The following is a 20624-nucleotide window of genomic DNA, read 5'->3' on the forward strand; positions in this document are numbered from 1 at the left end:
AAACGAGACTTCTAGCAGATATCTGGATGGTCGACACCCCCATCACCATACTTTCTTGCTTTTGTATGTGTATTGTGTTGTGACGAGGATGCATCATCTATTTCTTCCATCCAGCTGAGCGGTCTGTTCTGTACTCCCCAACCATTGGCACTTCTATTGCTCTTTCCTTTTCTCCTCCACTCACAAACTCTTAGCATGTTTCTACCCTGGACTCATCGTTTCCACATAGATATATGTTTTCTTGGCCCGTTGTGCTACTCTGCCTCTCCTCCTAAGAATGCTATTTGAAATATAAACAAACCAAGCAAACAAATTAGCCCCAACGCATCTTGATTTCCCAACCACTGTCCCCTTCCCACTGTAGTCTTATAGCTAATTCCTCTGATAGAGTATTTATCACTCAGTATAATAATAATCTCAAATTTCACCTCATTACCCTCGACCCATTTTTATATATTGGCATCTGGAACCTTAAATGTTGCTTGCTGATGCCTATTAGTTCTCGAGTGAATCACTGGGCAGTTTAGTTTCAGCATCTCTCCCAGTTCGAATCTACTGCCCTCCATAGTAACTGATTTTACAGCTTTTTATTTGTTTATTTTAAATTCCAGACCTTTTTTTCTTCCTACCTCCCCATATTAAGTGTAAAGCTGCTTTGGTTTGTCCTGCCTGAAATTCAAGGGATTGGATAATGAATTTTGAAGACCCTTTCCTCAGGGATAACTGAATAACCCCAAACCTCACATTAACTGTTAAATTTAGCTTCCTTTTCCTATCTGATTATGATGGTTTACAAAGAATGAAAGCACCTTTTGGTTTTGATTTCTGCTGATTTTTCTCCCTTGTGGTCTGATGGAGCTTCTGATAAGTAGGGGAATGACCACAAGAGAGGCAGTGGGGAAGGAAAGCACAGGGATCTTTATGGATCAGAACCTGTCTGATCCGCTCTGGCCTCACCATTTCCCTATTACATTCCCTTTCTTTGGTAGAGAGTTGTTCCTTATATGATTTGGAAGATGCACATCTCCCAAGGTTTCCCCTTATTTGTTAGTGTACTGATTAACTTTTCTGGCTTCTTATCTTAGGGACTTGTTGGAAGGATTACATGAGATGATATATGTTAAGTGCCTGGTACAGTACTTAATATATACTAAACAACCAGTAGAGTTTCCTCTACCATCTAGGAGATAAATTGTTACTAATATAAATTGTGGGTACCCTACTTCTAATTTAATGAGTTGACTTGTAACAGGTATCTGGATGGTTGACACCCCCATCTATTTATTAGGATTAAAGGCGTGAGGTTTTGTTCTTGTTAGTTAGAGGCTGAATCAGTTGTTTAGCTTCTTCACAAAGAATTTTATCCATAGGTTCTTCTAATGTTCTTCTCTGACCTAGAAAACCAGTGCTACTATAATGAAGCACTGCTTTTTTCCCCAATGAGTTGCTTACCTAACCGAATGAATTTCTAATTCCGAAGAAATCCTTAAATTAATAAGCATCTGGGTGTAGCAAATAGAAGTAGACTTATTTATAGTGTCTCTTACTTTGCGTGTCGGAGGGAGATTTTTAGCAGGCTCTGTTATCATTGCCATCATTATCTGACATTTACTGAGCATGTGCCACATGCTGGCTACTGTACTAAGCACTTTACATGCATCACCCTCCTTAACCTTCACAACAACACTGCAAATAGAGAGAGTCCATGTTGTTCTCCCCCCCCAGGGAGGCAGAGTAATAACTTGCCCCAAAGTGACGCACTAATAAGGGGCCGAGTTCATACTGTGAGCCCCCTGCTCCTTAACATTACACATCCTACCTTGCAAGCTAAAATACAGATGTTTCTTTCGTACCATTATTTTGTGTTCACAACCACGAACAGGGGTGCATGAACCAGCTGGCCACTCTGCATGTTTTGGCATAGTTCCTTGCCCTTCTGCATGTATGCTGACAGGCATTGTGATGTGTGTGCACGCGTTTCTTACTGATGGGAGCTATTATCTGAATGGACAGGTGTGCCACTGCTTATATTCTCTTGGCTGAGGAGGAAGCAACGACCATTGCTGAAGCAGAAAAGCTGTTTAAGCAGGCCCTGAAGGCTGGAGATGGCTGTTATCGGCGCTCTCAGCAGCTGCAGCATCATGGATCCCAGTATGAAGCCCAACACAGTAAGGTTTTCTGCAGGTTGACAAGTTGGAGGATCGAACTTGCAAGGACACTGCAATAGAATAGAATTGCAACGCCACTGAATAAGTGTTTCTATTGGCTCACACTGCTAGTTTCCTTGGTGAAAAAAAAAATACTGATTTTTTGGTCTTTTTTCTTTTTAAAATTTCTCCTTCTCATTAGAGCACAGTACATGTATTATTTTATTATTGTTCTCATTTGTGAGCAATTTTTTTTTCTTCCAGTAGATTCTAACCTCAGAAATAAATACCAGTGAGTTTACAGGATAGCCTTGGCTCGCCCCAGAGTTCTTCCATCCTTCTGCTTGTCTTTGCTGCCCTGTGCCATAGCTTTTAATTCGTAATTGGGAAAATAGATTGAACTAATCATAATATTATCGGAATTTAAAAAAAATCTTATGAATCTTTAACAAAATATCCTGAAATAGGACAATTAAGAATATAACAGTTATTGATGGTTGCGTCAGTATTAAGCTCTTGTTTAAGAAGCACTAGTGCACATGGGCAGAGAAAAAGAGCCTTGAGTCCTTAATTAGTTCATGTTTTAGCATTTCAAATAATGACTTTATTTAAGTTAGGTCATTAAAAGCAGTTACATCTACTTTTCACCATATCAAACTGCGAGTCAGTGATATTTTGTGGGAATAGCTTAATTCATTTTCATACAGCAAATGAATTCTGGAACTTCATTAGCCCATTGACTTGCCAATTTGTTGGCTGTTTAAGCTGAAATTGAATGGTTCTTTTGGGAGGGGAGTGTTTTAGAGTCCAATCCAACTATGGATGTTTCTCCAAACGTGGAATTTCTCTTATCTCGTTTTTCTTCTTCAAAGTTGGAGAGTAAGAGTGCCTCTATTTTATTTTTGATATTTTATAATTATATACAACGTAAATTTTTATATCTACAAATATTTTTAAAATTCTGTTTTTAGCATTAAAATTGGTCGTAGAAAGAAAAAGGTACAGTACAGAAGCTCAGCATCAGTCTAGAAGTTTTTCTATTTTTCAATTAAGTATATATGATGTTCAGGTCTCTAATCACTCTCTCTAGCTTATCTTTTAAAAATTATATGTAACACAATGAACTTTGAAGACCTCTGTAGTAAATGTCTATTTTGTGAACTAAATGAGGATTAATAGTAAAATTACATACCCTATAATACAATTTAAGAAATTTTCTTTATTTTCTTCTGCAAATTAAATTCTTTCAACTTATTGCCTAAATCTATCCAAAAAATATAATCACATCTTTAAAATAATTTGTAGGTACTTGGCAAATTTTCAGCACACATCTTGTTCTCATTGTTTAAAATTTGAAATGTTAGGACTTTTGTCTTAACATCTTTTAATAGCTGCATATTATACATGTACTTAATCTATAACAGGTGTGTCATATTTTTCTAAAACATCGTGCTTTTATTGAGGATTAAGCTCATGCATGTTCTCACTGGTCTGGAAACATATCCAAATAGACGTATAATTAAATAAAAGATTAAGATGAGAAGTTGTTAATGTACTTTTTAAGAGCCATTTTAGTGACTCTTGTTATAACTATTTAGCTTGTCAATGCTTCCTCTAACACTAGGGTAGTTTTTCATTTTGTTGCATACTCTATTGTCATATCTGGAATGTGTTATATTGCCATCTAAAATCAACTGCTTTGGGGACCTGGAGATGATTATGATGTCACTAGTGTTAGGGAAAGAATAATATGAAACAGAAGTTCAAGATGAGGCTTCTCCAGACTTAATGTCAAGAAGGAAAAAAAAGTAGTTCATCAGGATGCAACCTGAGATTCACCTCTTTGTATCTTTACCAAAAGCATGCGCCCTTGAAGATGCTGGAATCCTTGCTTGTAAACTGCATGCAATGTGGGTATGATCATTTTTCCAGCACTCCGTGGCAGATGATTTTATTTATCAGATATTCAGCATCGAGCTCAAGAGCATGGGCTAGTAATCAGTCACATAATTTGACCTTTGGAAGTCTAAGTCTTTTGTCTTTCCTCCCTCTGCATTTTTCTGTTCGCAAGGTTGTCAGTGCTCTTGGCTGCAAGGAAAAGCCAAAGGGGCAGTCTGCTCTCTCTGAGCCTCTCCTGTAAGAGCATGGAAAAGAGAGACCTCAGTGAATTTTTTCTTGCTGCTCACCTGAAAGCTCTCCCCCTTCTCCCCCCCCCACCTCTTTCTTTTCTCTTTTCCCTTTTTTTTTACTTAAAAATTAAAAAAAAAATTAATTTTGGTTTATATCTCCCTCTTCAGGACGAGACACCAATGTCTTGGTCTACATCAAAAGAAGGCTAGCAATGTGTGCCAGAAGACTCGGGAGGACAAGGGAAGCAGTGAAAATGATGAGAGATGTGAGTCGGAATTTGCGTTTGGGTATAGTGGCAGTGCGCTCGGCTCAGTGAAGGAGGATGGAGCCACTGAATGAATCATCGTTGGTGAAGACCAGTGATGGTGTGGTTGGCCATTGAGGGCCGGAACCAGACTGGGGTTCAGCTCTAGCGCCTGACTTACGGATGAAGTCAGCATGGAGAATGACCCAACTTTTCTCAGCCCAGGTTTCCCCATCTGTAAAATACGGATAGCAATAACTTTACTGAAAATTATTATTTTAAATTGATACGAAGATTAAAAGAGATAGTCCATGAAAAGTGTTTAATAGAATTTAATTAAATTAATTAAATCCTCAACCTTAATTGATGTTCTTATTAGGAAACCTTTGGGTTTGGTAGTAGGAAACCAAGAATAAGATCAATCATCTGTTCTGACATTTCTTCTATATTTAGTTACAGAGAAGATTTTAATAGAACTACAACCCATCGTCTTAGTGTACTCATTTTAAGCGTTTTTTTTTAGATTATTGAATTAAGAATATTTTAGTCGTTGACATAAAAAGAGAAGAAATAGGAGTTTTAAAACAGAAAGAACTGAGGGACGATATTATTATGCAACTTTAACTCTTGTTTTAAGAGAAACCAGTTGAAGAACTTTTACTCCCACCTTCTTTTCTTCAATATGAAATACTTTTCATAAAGCAGCTGGCAGTAGTGTGAATTCTATTTGTGAGCCCTTGTCTTTTAAAAAATACTATGAGAAAACCATTGTCAGGGCCTTATTCTTTTGTCTTTCTGAATTAGGATATGTAAGTCAATGTCCTTATTTAAAATGGAAAAGGAAAGAAACAAGGGGCAGAATACAAGTTGTCTCTTACCCAAGCTTTCAGGCTTCAGAGCAGGGCTGAAGAGCTCTATGAGCCTCTTTTGTTTGTCTCTGGAAGGGCAGTTCACTGACTGTATCACTGTCATCCCATTGTTCATCAGTTTGCAAGCGGGTGCCAATAACGTCTCCATTCATCCCTGTCGTGTGCTAGTGTAGCCCAATGGCACATAGGGGGCTCTTTCAGGGTCAGGGGAATGAGGACTGTCGTTGTTGCTGTTTTTGGCATATCGAGTATGCCACGGGTAGCTTGCTAGAATCTGCCTTGCGGGCGGGATACTCTAGGTAGCTTGCCAGGCTCTCCAAGAGGGTCTGAGGCTTTTAGGGCGGCCTCTAACTGCCTTTACAAACACGCACCTGCCTGTGTCTCTGGGCAGCACCTGGGACATCTGCGGCCTCAGGTTGATCTTGAGGTTGATGGAGTGCGCCCAGAGGTTGTTAAGCAGCTGGCAGAGCAGGACCCTATCTATCGTGGAGGGTCTGCGCCAGGTTGAACACCTGCACCGAGTCCCTGGTTACCTGGTGGTTGGCTGACTGCACCCCACAGTGCATGAGCCACTGCACGCACTGCCGCTTTGGCTCTATGTCTGATGGCGCTGTGACTCGGCCGGCCGGGGCAGGCAGCAACGCTGAGGCCACCGCTGTGGTTTCTCCATGCCCCGCCGACATCAGTTTGTCTGAATCTTGCAAAACAGCTGGCGATGACCATTAGGAATCACGCATAGAGTTCCAGCAGGGATCACACGTAGAGTTTCATGCCTGGCATGCTGAGCCACGCGATGTCTAAGGCGAGATGGTGAGCCTGGTACAGGAGAGCTTGAGGGGTTCAGGTGGCATCGGCACCATCAACTGGAAGGGCAGTTATTCGTGTGAATTAATTCCAAGTTCTTTTTGGAGGCCCTGCACACCAGGCCTGCTCCTGTCTTCTCTCTGTATGTCACGCTTCGCCATGTGAAGTAGGTCTGTGTTTGGTTCTGGCTACCCCGCTGATTAGTAGTAGGGTAGAAGTCTGCAGATCTGAGGAGTGAGAGAAGATTAAGGAGAAAGGTTCCAAGATCACTGTGACTGAGGGTGGTAGACGCTCCTGAGGAAATGCCACTGCAAAGGGGTCGCTCAGGATTAAATTATTCTGCTTGAAGGAAGAATTTAAAGAATGTCTATTATGGAGCGTAAGTGCTAATCATAAATAAAGGGGATTGCTACAAAGGCACGGACTTGCTCTCAAGCTTTTGAACTTGCGGAAATTCCTTCCCTGGATGGAGTGAAGAGAATCTGTCAGCCCTTTGAAAGAACTGAGAATTTTTATAAAATATGGGGTATTTCTTTATCTTAGCCCCACCCAGCCATATTCATTCTTTAACACGGTGTTTCATATTTATGGCTCCTTCAACCTCAATTTGCCTGGAACAGGCTTGTCTGAAGATAAAGATATTGGTGATCAACAAAAATTATTATTGCATGCTTCAACAGTTTCATCAGAAAAGTAGCTCATGGCTTCGCTTTATTTTTTTTTCTACCACCTTTATCACATGATTTACATTGATGCATTGGGGCCTTGGAAGCCTAGTCGAAGGGCTGCGGTCCCTGCTTGGCCACCAGGAGCCTGGGGTTAGATCCCTGCTCCATCCTGTTTACTGAGCATTGCTGTGCATAGCCCCAAACTCAAAGACCAAAACCCAAGCCTCCAAAATTCTAAGATTTTGTTTTTGATAAACATTATTTTATATTTATGGTTCTATTTGTTGGGCTGGAGCAGTAGCCCAGCGGGTAGGGCGTTTGCCTTGCACATGGCCGACCTGGGTTCGATTCCTCCGCCCCTCTCAGAGAGGGGCTACCGAGAGTATCTTGTCCCCACGGCAGCGCCTGGCAAGCTACCCGTGGCGTATTGGATATGCCAAAAACAGTAACAACAAGTTCATGAACTTTGCATATAAGTGGATCAACATGGAAAGTATCATGCTAAGTGAAATGAGTCAGAAAGAAAGAGACAGACACAGAAAAATCGCACTTATTTGCAGAATATAAAATAGAATAGTAGAATAGTAGCCTGCTCCACGACTTGGAAGCTGACCTCACATGCTGGGGGAAAGGGCAGCTCAGAGAGAGAAGGGAACACCAACCAAAGTGCAATGGAGGATCCACTCAGGATGGGAGAGGCGGGTTGAAAGCAGACTATGGATTGAACATGATAGCCACCCAGTATCTCCATTCAAACCATGTCACCCAAAAGGAGAGAGAGAACATTAAGGAATTCCCTGTCACGAGGGGGTGCTCGGACAGCACGGGGTGGGGGGAAGGGAGGGACCCTGGGGCCATCGATGGAGAAGAATTGTCATTGGTGGAGGGATGGGTACTTGAGTATTGTATAACTGTAACACAGGCACGAAACTCTGTAACTGCACCCTCACGGTGACTCATTAATAAAAAAAATAAAAAATAAAAATACAGTAACAACAAGTTTCACAATGGCGACACTACTGGTGCCCACTCGAGCAAATCGATGAGCAACGGGATGACAGTGATACAGTGACAGTGATTCTGTTTGTTGACCTCATCCAAAAGAGGGAATGTCTGGGGTGCAGTGGAGGAATAACTGGGAACGGAGTCAGCAAACCTGGGTGGAAGTCAGCTTGATTCTTCACTAGCTTTGTATCCAGGACAGCCACTTCTCTGCTTGGGGTTTTTCATCCATAGTCCGTACATTGGCAGTATTGACTCTTACTTGAAAGGGTCACTGACAAGATTGGTGGAATTAAATGACAATGTGAAAACACCCTGCACAGATAAGTAGACCTGGCTTACACCTCCACCAGCCGCCTTCCCCGTTATAGAAGCATGCCCTCCATTTTCTTGACAATCCCCAGATGTGCAGATCGCCTGCATCTGACTTCTTTTTGTTTCTTGAGTGTATCAGTCAAGCAACCTCTCATTTTCTCTATATTTGTGTCCGTGCACACAGCACAATACATATTTGTATGTGTTTCTCTCTCGCGTGGCTTTTCTAAAAAAAAAAAAAAGTCATGTTACTAGATATGGCTGCCTTTTGACTGGATTCCTGGCGAGTCTAGTAGATGTGGTTCCTCCTATTGTAACAGGCCATTGAGGGACATGGTCAGTTGTGGTGATCTTTTAAGGAAAAACATGTGTCTCTCCTTCAGAAATGCCTGATTCAGCATGCACCGGCACCCTCCGTGCAGGAGGAGAGGATGAGGACACTTCTCCTGGAAAAGCTGCGGCTGGTTCTGTTCGGCCTACTAGGGGACAGTTGTCAATCAGGCCTGACTCTCTGAGGTCACAGTCTGCCTGAAGAGGGACTTGCCTGTTGTTAATCCCTCTAACAACAGGCACATAACCCAAATGGCTGGGAAGCTTCCTCTGAGAAAACAGCACGCAGGGTTCCAGGAGGCCTGCTGATAATGCATTTAGACAGAAGGATTTAATTTTTCGCTGAGACCTAGCCATCCTTTCTCCATATGCATGGGTTGAAATGTCCTGAGAGGAGATCCTAAAGTGGAAATAGAAATACTAAAGTCAGAGTGCCTTCCATGCAGCAAGTCTTTTGAACATTTCTCTGGAAATTCCTTAAGGAGCAAGGAAAGCTGTTAATGGCTAAGACACTGGAAAGGATGAAAAGGAATTCCAGGAAGGCCCTGATACAGATGATGAACTGTTGACACTATAAGTGAAATACTCTGATGTAAAAAGACATAGGCTCTGTTATTTTTTTTTTTTAATTTGGTTTGTGGGCCCTACCTGGCAGTGCTAAAGGCACTATTCCTGGTTCTTTGCTTAGGAGTGACCTCCCTGGTTGAGTTTGAGTAGTAGGGACCTCTTGACCACATGCAGGGCAAAGAACCCAGATTGATCGAATGCAAAGCAAATGCCTTAACCCCTATATACTCCTATACTATCTCTTTGGCCCCACAGAGGTTCTTTTTTTTTTCCAATTGGAAATAAGCTTTTATTTTTTTTAATTAAAAATTTTTTTTATTAGTGAATCACTGTGAGGTACAGTTACAAACTTATGAACTTTTGTGTGTTTAGTCATGCAGTGATCATTTACCCAACCTCCACCAGTGCCCATTCTTCTCCACCAATGATCCCAGTATCCCTCTCACCATCCCACCCCATCCCCCACCACCCCATCCTGCCTCTGCGGCAGGGCATTCCCATTTGTTCTCTCTCCTTTTGGGTATTGTAGTTTGCAATAGAGGTATTGAGTGGCCTTCATGTTCCATCTATAGTCTACTTTCAGCTTGCATCTTTCAACCCGAATGGGTCCTCCCAACATCCTCTACTTGGTGTTCCCTTCTCTATCTGAGCTGCCTTTTCCCCCAGCATGTGAGGCCGGTTTTCAAACTGTGGGGCAGACCTCCTGGTTCTTATCTCTACTACTTTTGGGTGTTAGTCTCCCACTCTGTTATTTTATGTTCCACAGATGAGTGCGATCCTTCTATGTCTGTCTCTCTCTCTTTCTGACTCATTTCACTTAACGTGATACATTCCATGTTTATCCACTTATATGCAAATTTCATGACTTCATCTTTTCCATCAGCTGCATAGTATTCCATCCATAGAGGTTCTTTAATGTCAACTTTATGGCTTTCAATTGTTTGTTTATTCCTGGCACTACAATCTTAGGGATCACTTCTGGCAGGGCCTGAATGATTTTATCGTGCGCTGGGCATTGAACCTGGGTTAGCTGTGTGCAAAGCAAGCACATTAACCCACTTTACTATGACTAACCCCCAGCTTTCAATTCTTTAAAACAACACTTTGAGGGGCTGAAGCGATAGTACAGCGGGTAGGGTGTTTTCCTGGCATGCAGCCAACCTGGGTTCCATTCCCAGCATCCCATATGGTCCCCCAAGCACCACCAGGAGTAATTCCTGAGTGTAGAACCAGGAATAACCTCTGAGCATCACTGGGTGTGACCCAAAAAGCAAATAAATAAATAAATAAAACACTTTGTTTTAAATTTTAATGCTTTTTTTAAAAGCGAAATGCACACATTGATTCTCTTCCTTTTGCAGTCAAGAATATGGAGGCATCTTTCTCCTAAAGGGATGTTTGGGCAGTGGGTAACAGCTAACTAAAAGAACTCTTAAGTTTTAAATAAAGATGTTCTTTATTATTCAAAATAGGAAGAATTTACATTTTCTTCTTTCTTAAATTGTTGTTTGTTTGGGGGCCACATCCTACACGCTCAGGGCTTGCTCCTGGCTTTGCACTCAGGGATCACTCTTGTTGGGCTCAAGGGACCATATGGGGTACCAGGAATTGAACCTTGCTCAGCCACGTGCAAGGCAAGTACCTTACCTATGGTGCTATTGCTCCGGCCCCTTCTTTATCTTAAGTTTCAAGTAGTTTTTCATCATTTGCCTCTTTAACATTTGTTGTATGATGGATTATTTTTTTTCTATTAAATTTATACCTGTCTGCTTTAGCTGTGTTGTAACTCCCTCCTCTACCTCCCACCCCTGCTTTCTTTGAGTAAATTAGATTTACAATCAAATTCGTAAAGCCTTTTAATCTACCTGCTCAGAACTGATGAATACAAACTGTCATGGATGGGGGTGTTGGCCTATTTGAACAAACCCAGAAGCTCCTATGGCTTCCCATTATTTGACCTATTCTAGAGCAAATTCCTCTATAGACATTTGAGTCTTTGTTGTGGAATTCTGCTATGCTTTGCGGGATGCTTCTCAGCTACCAGCCTCGACCCCTCCCTCCTGCCCCCTCTCCCCCGCCTGCTAGATGCCAGGAGCAAGCTGCATGCATACTCATCTCTTTTCAAAGTGACAGCCACAGATGTCTTCAAATACTCCTTAACATTCCTTTGGGGGCCAAAGTATTCCCTACTTGGAATAAGTGATCTAGAAAATTTGAAAAACATTTTTAAATAAAATTTGTTACTTAAACATTGTGGTTTGCAAAGTTCATAAATACATGTACTATTACGTAGTACATGTGAGAATACCTCTGTTGCTCTTGGGAGAGTGAGAGTGAAAAATATTAGAAAAATACATGGTAGAAATCATTTTGACTGGAGAACTCACTGGAAAGGTCTCAGAACCCTAAGCTTCCTATACCTCTCATGAGAGCTGCTTGTTGTTTTTGTTTTTCTGTTTTATTTTGGGGTGATCAGGGCTTACTCCTAACTCTGCACTCAGGAATCACTCTTTTTTTTTTTCTTTTTGGGTCATTCCCAGTGATGCTCAGGGGTGACTCCTGGCTCTGTACTTAGGAAATACTCCTGGCGGTGCTCGGGGGACCATATGGGATGTTGGGAATAGAACCCAGTTGACCACATGCAAGGCAAATGCCCTACCCGCTGTACTATCGCTCCAGTCCCTCAGGGGTCACTTGACCCCGCTCAGGGGACAATAAGAAGTGCCAGGGATAGAACCCAAGTCAGCCATGTGCAGAGCAAGAGCCCTACCCACCATGCTGCTGCTTTGGCTACCATTTGTAGAGTAAAACTGTGAATTCAGAGAGCATAGAAAGGTTGTAGCCCTCTGTTTATTAATTAGTGCACTGGCAAATTATTATGAAAACTTTTAAATCCTGTGATGATGGAACTGAAATGTGAAAATAGACCACTTTCGAAAGAGAAAAGTGTAATAAAGGTAGAAAATGGGAGTAAACATAGGAAACATAGATATCAAGGAAAAAATAATCCACCCAAGTCTTAGCTGAATGTCAATCTCTGACTCAGTTATATTGTCAGACTCATTTTTCAGGGACTACTGGGAAAACATCCCATAGAGTGTACAACTGAAGTTGCTCTGTCACAGTTTTAGAAACTAGAAGTACTGTAGCACTGTAGCACTGTCCTCCCGTTGTTCATCAATTTGCTCGAGTGGACACCACTAACGTCTCCATTGTGAGACTTGTTGTTACTGTTTTTGGCATATCGAATATGCCACAGGTAGCTTGCCAGGCTCTGCCATGCAGGCGGGAAACTCTCAGTAGCTTGCCAGGCTCTCCAAGAAGACATAGGAATCGAACCTGGGTTGGCCTCATGCAAGGCAAATGCCCTACCCGCTGTGCTATCACTCTGATCCACTTCTGAAGACTAGGGGGGAAAACATCCTTTCTCTAGGCTGAAGAGTTCAAGGATTTTGCTTAGGGGAAGCTGTGGTGCCTCAGGGAGTGACCCCTGAGCATTGAGCTTAGGGTAGCCCTCAAGCACCGCCACTGTGGCTAAAAAGCAAACATCCTTTCAAATTCAGAGCTACATACATGTAAGGCAATGTGTGTTTTGCTGATAATCCTTGACAGTCTTTGACATGTAGATTTCTAACTCCAGTCTCAACCTCCATGTTCACATGGACTTCTCCCCGTTTCCTCTGTGTCAATATCTAAATTTTCCATCTCCTCTTAAGGACACTCTGTAGACTGGGTTCAGAAATCTATTTATGACTTCACCTTGTCTTAATTACTTCTGTTCAAACCTCATTCCCAGGCCAGATGTGACTCAGCAAAAGAGCACTTCCCCTGTATTGTGTGAGGTTTGATTCCTGGCACTGCCAGAAAACAGTAGATGAAATGAAATACATTTAGGGCAGAGGAGATAGCTCAAAGTGCTAGAATACATGTGTTGCATGTGGGAAATCGGGTTTGATCCCAGGGCACCATAGGAGTGACCCCGAGGTCCCCAGCTGGGAGTAACACTGGAGCACTGACAGGTGTGATCCTCAGAATAAAAATGAACAGACAAAACACCTTGTTTCCAAATATTGTGACTTTCAAAGGTCTGGGGTGTTGGGACTTGAACACGTCTTTTTGGAGGACATAACTAAACCCACAATTCTACATCATGTGTAAAAAACAGTATAAAAAAACAATATTGATCATCTGTGAGGACTTTTTTTTTTCCTTTCTAAACCTTCACTAGCTACATCAGGTCAATGGAAGTGTGTGTGTTTTTTTTTTTTTTTGTCTATGCTAAAGCCATTTTTGAGCTAAGCATCTGTAACTTCCAGTCTTTCTTATATTCCCAGACATGGCATCACTCTTTAAAAAAAAAAGAGAAAATTTAGTTTCCTCATCCCTAGTCTTGTGTTCTCCTGTGTTCTCACTATCTTCTTGGATGAAAGTCTTTCTTCCCTTTGTTTCTTCAGTTATACATGCATGAGGCTTTCAAGTAATTGATTTCTACCAAATTTCCATGTGAGAATTAATAGAATATTTAATTTCTCAGCATCTTACAGGGGTTCAATGGGAGGAAATATCTTGCTAAAGCTAGCATACAGGTTTTGAGAAAATGTAGTGCCATTTCACTTCACCTTTTTCTCACAATTATTTTATCTTTACTCTTGATATATGTCCAGTTATTCACATTTAGGAGAGATTAGGACTAAATGGAAGTGATATGGTTGGTTTTTTTTTAAGCTAGATATTTAAGTATGCAAAGGATAACTGACATTCACTAGATTTTTGAGCTTTCCTTATATTGGGATGATATTTGTTTTTCTTATCTTTCCTATATACTGCACAGTACTTTGTCATGAGACACAGACAGTAAAATACATGGTTTGCTGAGGACCATCATTCTCAGTGTTTTGCACCTACTTGCCTTAAAAGTGGTAACATTTATTTTTCAATTATTGTAAATTAGAAAGAATTATATTTAGAAAAAACATTTTGTGGATGTTTATTATATGGCTCTTTTAGGTTGTTAGGGGTATCCTAACCTATGAGCCACTGACCTTTGGGAAGTGGTTCAACAGTATCAATAGTAAGAGGGTGTCCTTTAAGTGATTTGTGAAGAGGAGTACTGCTAATGAAAGCAACGCCACTGGGACTAATCAGAGTTTTTGGAACACTGAGAACTGATGATTTGCATTTTTGCCTACTTATGTTTATGGGGAAAAAAGGCTTCATGAAATCAATTTGTGAAAGTGAGTGATTATGCCCTTTTCAGACTGTTTTTGAAATTCATTTTTAGAAATATTCTGCAACAGAAATTATGCTTTTCTAGAGTAGATAAAAGAAACCCTTAGAAGGTAAATCCTCAATAAATATTCTAGGGTTAATTTCTATTTTCTTTTATGTCTTTTCCTTGTTCTTAGGTCCTCTAGTTTGGATCCTTCTCTCTGCATTTCTGTTAAAATTACATTATTTCTGTCTTATATAATGTTTTTTCCTCTAAAAATTTTCATGAGTTATTATGGGTAACTTAGCTGATGAATTATTTATAAATGTTAAGGTTGATTACTGATGGAAATGAAGTTCTATTTTGTAAGCATGGATGAAAATGAAAATTTAATGTTTTGAATATGGTTTCTTTCAAGTTTTTTAGATTATCAGATGGAGTATAATATTAAAGACAAAGTTACAATGAAATATATTAATTTTCAGTAATTGTTCCTGAAGTGATTGAGTGTTTCTGGGTTGATTTCTACTATACTTACAAATAGGGAAGAGGTGAGCCTTAGAAGTAAATGCCAAGGGGCTGGAGCAATAGCACAGCGGGTAGGGCATTTGCCTTGCATGCAGCCTACCCGGGTTCGATTCCCAGCATCCCATATGGTGCCCTGAGCATAGCCAAGAGTGATTCCTGAGTGCAAAAGCCAGGAGGAACCCCTGAACATCGCCAGGTGTGACCCAAAAAGCAAAAAAAAAGAAGAAGAAGAAGTAAATGCCAATTAATATTAACTCTCAAGTCTTAGAGTTAGACTTTAAATGAAACCTTGTTTATTTGTTTTGATTTGTGGGTCACATCCGATGATACTTTGGACTTACTCCTGACTCTGCACTCAGATTACTTTCAGCAGACTTGGGGAATAATATGGGGTGCCAGGGGTTGATCTTGGCTCAGCCAAATGTAAGGCAGAAGCCCTATCTGATGCCCTATCAGCCATACAAACTCATTTATCCGCCTTGCTTCAGACATTAGTAAATAAGTCTCGAAAGAGATCAAAAACTGCAGTTAATCTGGGACCTGCTCAAGACTGAACAGACTGGGGTAAATCAGAGGAGGGCCATTTAGCCCAAACAGAGCCCCGGGCAGTTGCTTGCTCCCACAATTCAAAATTGCCACCATGCCCTGACCGTCTCAGGACAGATCTCACCGAGATATTCACTATATCATTATGTCATTGTCATTCCATTGTCACTGATTTGCTCGAGTGGGCACCAGTAATATCTGCATTTGTCCTAGCCCTGAGATTTTAGCAGCCTCTCTTTACTTGTCCTTCCCAACGGACAAGTATTGGAGGCTTCTTCAGGGTCAGGGGAAAGAGACCCATCATTGTTACTGTTTTTGGCACATTGAATATGCCACGGGGGCTTGCCAGGCTCTGCCATGTGGGCAGGATACTCTCAGTAGTTTGCCAAGTTCTCTGAGGGGGAGAACTAGACAATAAGAGGTTGCATGTACGCGAATGTGCGAATGTGTCTTCGTGCTCCCTGGAGCTTTGTTCTTTAGTCTCTGGATCTTGGCTGTTGATGGGATTACATGGCGCCAGAGGCAGTTTGTGGGTGTGATATTAGCCTGCTGAAAATTTGGGTACGTGGGTTTTGTGAGTGAAATTTCCAGGCTTTCTTAGAGTCAGGATGGGCTACCTTCCCCGACTTCCCTATGCTCCTGGAAGCACTGGAAGTCACCCCCCCACAAATCAACTCCAGCACCACCATCTCAGGATGGGGACTTCACTGAGATATTAATCCACTGAAAATTTGGTATGTGGGTTTTGTGACTGAAATCTCCAAGCTCTCTCAGGGTCGGGATGGGCTACCTCCTCTTACCTCCCTGTACCTCCAGAAGTCCCGGCATTCACGTCCACACCCCAAACCATCACCCAGTTCAAAAAAGCCCTACTGCAGTTGTGCCTTCCTGATAAAAATACTGAACACCCTGAGCAAATCTAATGACACTTTAGTACCTGTATTGCAAACTAATGCACAAACTAGTGCACAAAAGGAGAGAGAGAAAAAGTAGAAAGGTGCCTGCCATAGAGACAGGTGGGGAGGGAGGTGAGGTGGGAAGGGAGTGGTAGGAGGGTTTGAAATGAACACGGGTGGAGGGATGGGTATTGGAATGTTGTATGACTGAAACCCAATCATGAATAGCTTTGTAATGGTCTATCTCACGGTGATTCAATTAAAAAAAAAGAAGAAAAAGGAATATTATACTGAAGTTTTTATCACTTTTATTTTATATTATTTTAATCTTTTTAATTTTATTTTCCATGTTTAGTCTGGGCTTGGTTTTGTTGATTTTGTCTTTATTCCACTTATTAAAATGCCTATAGTTGCACTATTTTTGCCTATTTTCCTTTTTGCCCTCCTCCATCCTATGTGTTGCTTTTTTTTTTTTACTAATTTCTTAAGTAAAACAACTTAGCTCCATTTGATTTTAAGTATTTTCTTATTCCTTTATAATTTAAATTTATGCCATAAAATATTTTAGTTCCTTTTCATTGAATATTTTTAATTATGCTTAGAGAACATAAATATGTGATCTTGATTTGGGGGAAGACTTTTGGAAGTTTCCTCGGGGCTTGGTTCATGGTTAGTTTTGGAAAGTCATAACTTTGAAAGGAATATATTTCCTGTTGATTATAGTATAACGTGCATATTCATTTGCTAGTTTGAGCTTACTACATCTTATTCTAGCCTCACATTTTAGCTTAGTTTGTTTATTCTGTCAGTTCTGTCATATAATATTTATTTCCAGTTTATTTGTTTCTTTTATTGCTGTGTTCAGTTGTTACTTGATATATCTGGAACTATTTTGTTAGAAGCATGCATGTTGATGTTTATTCTGTCTTAATGGAACATCAACACCCTTCTTTTCTTTTTCTTATTTTTCTGCTTGGATTTTCTTCTCAACTTTAATTTTAGCAAGTAAGTCTACTAACTTGTCCAGTAGTCTAAGAAAACTTACTCTAGGAACCAGAGAGATAGTGTGGGCACTAATGCACATGCTTTGCATGCAAGGACACTGGTTTGACCCATGGCATCACATGATTCCCCAGTATCACAAGGTTGGCCACCAGCCTGGTTGGCTGCAAATCTTTGAGAGGGCTCCTTGCCTATTGAGAATTTCTGGGGAGTTCTCCCCTCTCCAATAAACTCTAGCTTATATGGACTTATATTTGCATGATATGTTTATTTCCAAGTTTTCTCAATCTATTTTCAGTGGGCCATTCAGGTATGTAAAATTTTTTGCCAGATATTCTCATCACTTATATGTGAGAGTTTTGTACCTTTGGTTGATATATTTTTCCCAACTGTGTTTATTACCTAAGTTATTTTGATTTAGACTTATTTTTACTGTCTTTTATGTTCTATATGACACTTTTCCTCCTTTCATCTTCTTCCCCACTGAATTCATATGCTAGATCAACATTTAAAATATATTTTTTCTGTGGTCCCTAAAACTATGAATCATATTTATATTGATGTTTCTTGATCAGTTATTAAGCTTATCCCAAACTCTATACTCAATCCTGACTGTCTCCATTCTAGAATCACACAGCATAGCAAAGAAATATTAGAGCAGCTTTTCTTCCTGTGAGATGTGGAGGGAATATTGAGGTCTAAGTTTCTGTTCGCCAGGCTGCTTTTGTGAACCAGAGCCAGTGAAGCCATTCATTTCTAAGATGAAAAGAGAGATAATGATCTAAAAACAGACATAATTGCTATTTGGGATTAGCAGCAGTAGACCTATAAGTGTATTCACTGACCAAGGAGACCATTGAGATTTTATTTATTTGGTGGTGGTGGTGGTGGTAGGGTGTTTGCGTCACACCCAGTAGTGCACTGGGTCTAGTCCTGGCTCTGTGTTGAGGGCTCCTGGTGGAGTACCGGGATTGAATCCAGGTGGCCCAAAATTAAGGGAAGCACTTTCTGTGCTATACTATCTCTCTGCCACCAGGTTTTTCCTTTTCAATAACAGTGCAAAACAAAAGGCACGTGAAAAGGTGCTCTACATCACTAATCATCAGGTAGATGCAAATCAAAACAATGATATATCATCTCACACCACAGAGACTGACATACGTCCAAGTGAACAAGAACAATCAGTGCTTTCACGGATTCGGGGAGAAAGAGACCCTTATTCATTGCTAGTGGGAATGCCAACTGGTCTAGCCTTTTTGGAAAACAATATGGACTTTTCTTAAAAAACTAGAAATTAAGCTCCCACTTGACCCAGCAATACCACTTCCGGAAATATACCCAGCGTGTCCAAAAACAGAGCAGAAACACCATCTGACTTCTATGTTTATTGTAGCACTGTTCACAATAGCCAGAATCTGGAAACAAAAGAAATAACAGAACAGACGTATGGGTAAAGAAACTATGGTACATCTACACAGTGGAATACTATGCAGCTGTTAGGAAAAATGAGGTCATGAAATTTGCCTATAAATGGATAGACTTGGAGAGTATCATGCTGAGTGAAATGAGTCAGAAGGAGAGGGACAGATATAGAATGACTGCGTATATTTGTGGGATATATAAAAAAAAAAGTATGAAACTAATATCCAAGGCAGGGAAATGAGGAGGACTGGTCAATGGCTGGTCAATGGTGTGGGAGGTGGAGGGTAGTTAAGATAGAGGAGAGTTCATTATGACAATACTAGTTGGAAGTCATCACTCTGGACAAGAATTGAGTCTTGAAAGAAGGCAAAGGGATATACATGATAACCTTTCAGCATCTGTATCACAAACCATAATGCCTAAAATGAGAGAGAGAAAGAAAAAGAGAGAGAGAAAAGAGGTGCCTATCGTAGAGGCAGGCTGGGGTGGGGGGTGGCTTGAAGGGGTGGGAGGGAAGCTGGGGACACTGGTGCTAGGAAATTATACTGGTGGAGGGATGGGTATTGGAACATTGTATGACGAAAGACAATCATGAACAGTTTTGAAATGCTCTATCTCATGGTGATTCAATAAAAGAAATAATGATGCAAAAATACAGAATATATTTCTTTGCCACTTGACTACTTCCACACCTCATCTCACCAACTGCAAAAGGAAGAGGATTTGACTGAGAATTTATGTCTTCACATAAAATCCTTTCCACAATGAACAAATAACTCTTTTTCTTTAGTCATTTGCCTGGTTATTGATAAGTCAGTCACTTTGTTTCTATTAACGTGGTGATGAGGAGAGATGACCATCTCACCAGGTTTGTAGTCAGGTATTTAGTTGGGGGCAACCCTCCTTGCTCTACCCTCCTCTGCTATGGTTTAATGAAAAATATTTCTAGATCTCTAGCTCTATGACTCTTGTCAGCCATTCCTCCTACCCTCTTTGCTATATTTATGAGTTAGAGATTTGTCTTCTTTTGTAGCACTTTTCCAGTTTAATAGATTTGTTGGAGGGAGCAGGGGTGAGACCGGTTTATTCACTCTTATATCTCTATTTGTAAGTCCTTTGCCACGTTTTATACTACAGTGATGGGAAGCATAAAGTCTTCTTAAATAGACTGAGTTGATGTGATCACTAATAATTCCTAACTGGTACTCTCAAACAATCCAGATTTTAGTCAGGACAACCCATTTTGGTCCTTCTTTAAAGTTTAAGAGTTCATTTTATGCTATGGTATCTGAGGATATGTCTTTTCCAGAAAGAGAGACATGTGACTCCTGTCTTTGATAATTTCTTTTTTCAATCTTGGCTCCAATTCTTCAATAATGGAGAGAATGCTCATGTCCAAAAGCCTGGGGCTTAGTTTAATGAGTTCTGATAGAGCAATCCCAACTGTAATCCAGGTCCAACTTTAGAGATTTAAGAAATAGAATTGAAAGACATTGGAGACTGATTGGACGTGTTTTGGTTTTGTTTTCCCTTTCAGGGAGTTGAGTGTTTTGTGAGGGAGAAAGCAAGTGGTAGTCTTGGAAGATATCTGGATTTTTCTTTTAGGGTCTGGGGAGATGTGTTGCCAATCCTAGGGACTGGAAACATAAATAGCCAATATGGAACCAGGGAGGGAAGAATTATTGCAATTTTAGATACAGTACTTTTGCAGTATCTGTGAGTTGTTCAGGTGGAAATCGCTAGTTGGTTGTGGGGTGTACTGACTTGACCTTGAACTCCGGAGAGACATCTCTTCTGGAGGAAGTTTTGAGAAGGATCATAATAGAAGATGACTTGAGTGACAATGACAAGTTCCAGGGAAGAATTAAGAGAGAGAGAGAGAGAGAGAGAGAGAGATGAAGAAGAGGAGATGGAGGAGGAATAGGTGAAAGAAAAGAAAGGATAA

The 20624-nt window shown here is 40.7% G+C and overlaps 1 protein-coding gene across 6 annotated transcripts in view; it reads left to right on the plus strand.

Annotated features, from left to right (window-relative positions):
* The window catches only part of ST7 (suppression of tumorigenicity 7), a 294315-nt gene that overhangs the window by 195833 nt on the left and 77858 nt on the right, over nucleotides 1-20624 (plus strand). For all 6 annotated transcript variants that reach the window (XM_055147437.1, XM_055147168.1, XM_055147250.1 and 3 more), the window contains 2 exons: nucleotides 2014-2168; nucleotides 4445-4542. In XM_055147437.1, coding sequence (XP_055003412.1) covers nucleotides 2014-2168; nucleotides 4445-4542 — 253 coding nt within the window. The remainder of the gene's footprint in view (nucleotides 1-2013; nucleotides 2169-4444; nucleotides 4543-20624) is intronic.

The sequence above is a fragment of the Sorex araneus genome, chromosome 1 (assembly GCF_027595985.1).
Source record: "Sorex araneus isolate mSorAra2 chromosome 1, mSorAra2.pri, whole genome shotgun sequence".
Lineage (NCBI taxonomy): Eukaryota > Metazoa > Chordata > Mammalia > Eulipotyphla > Soricidae > Sorex > Sorex araneus.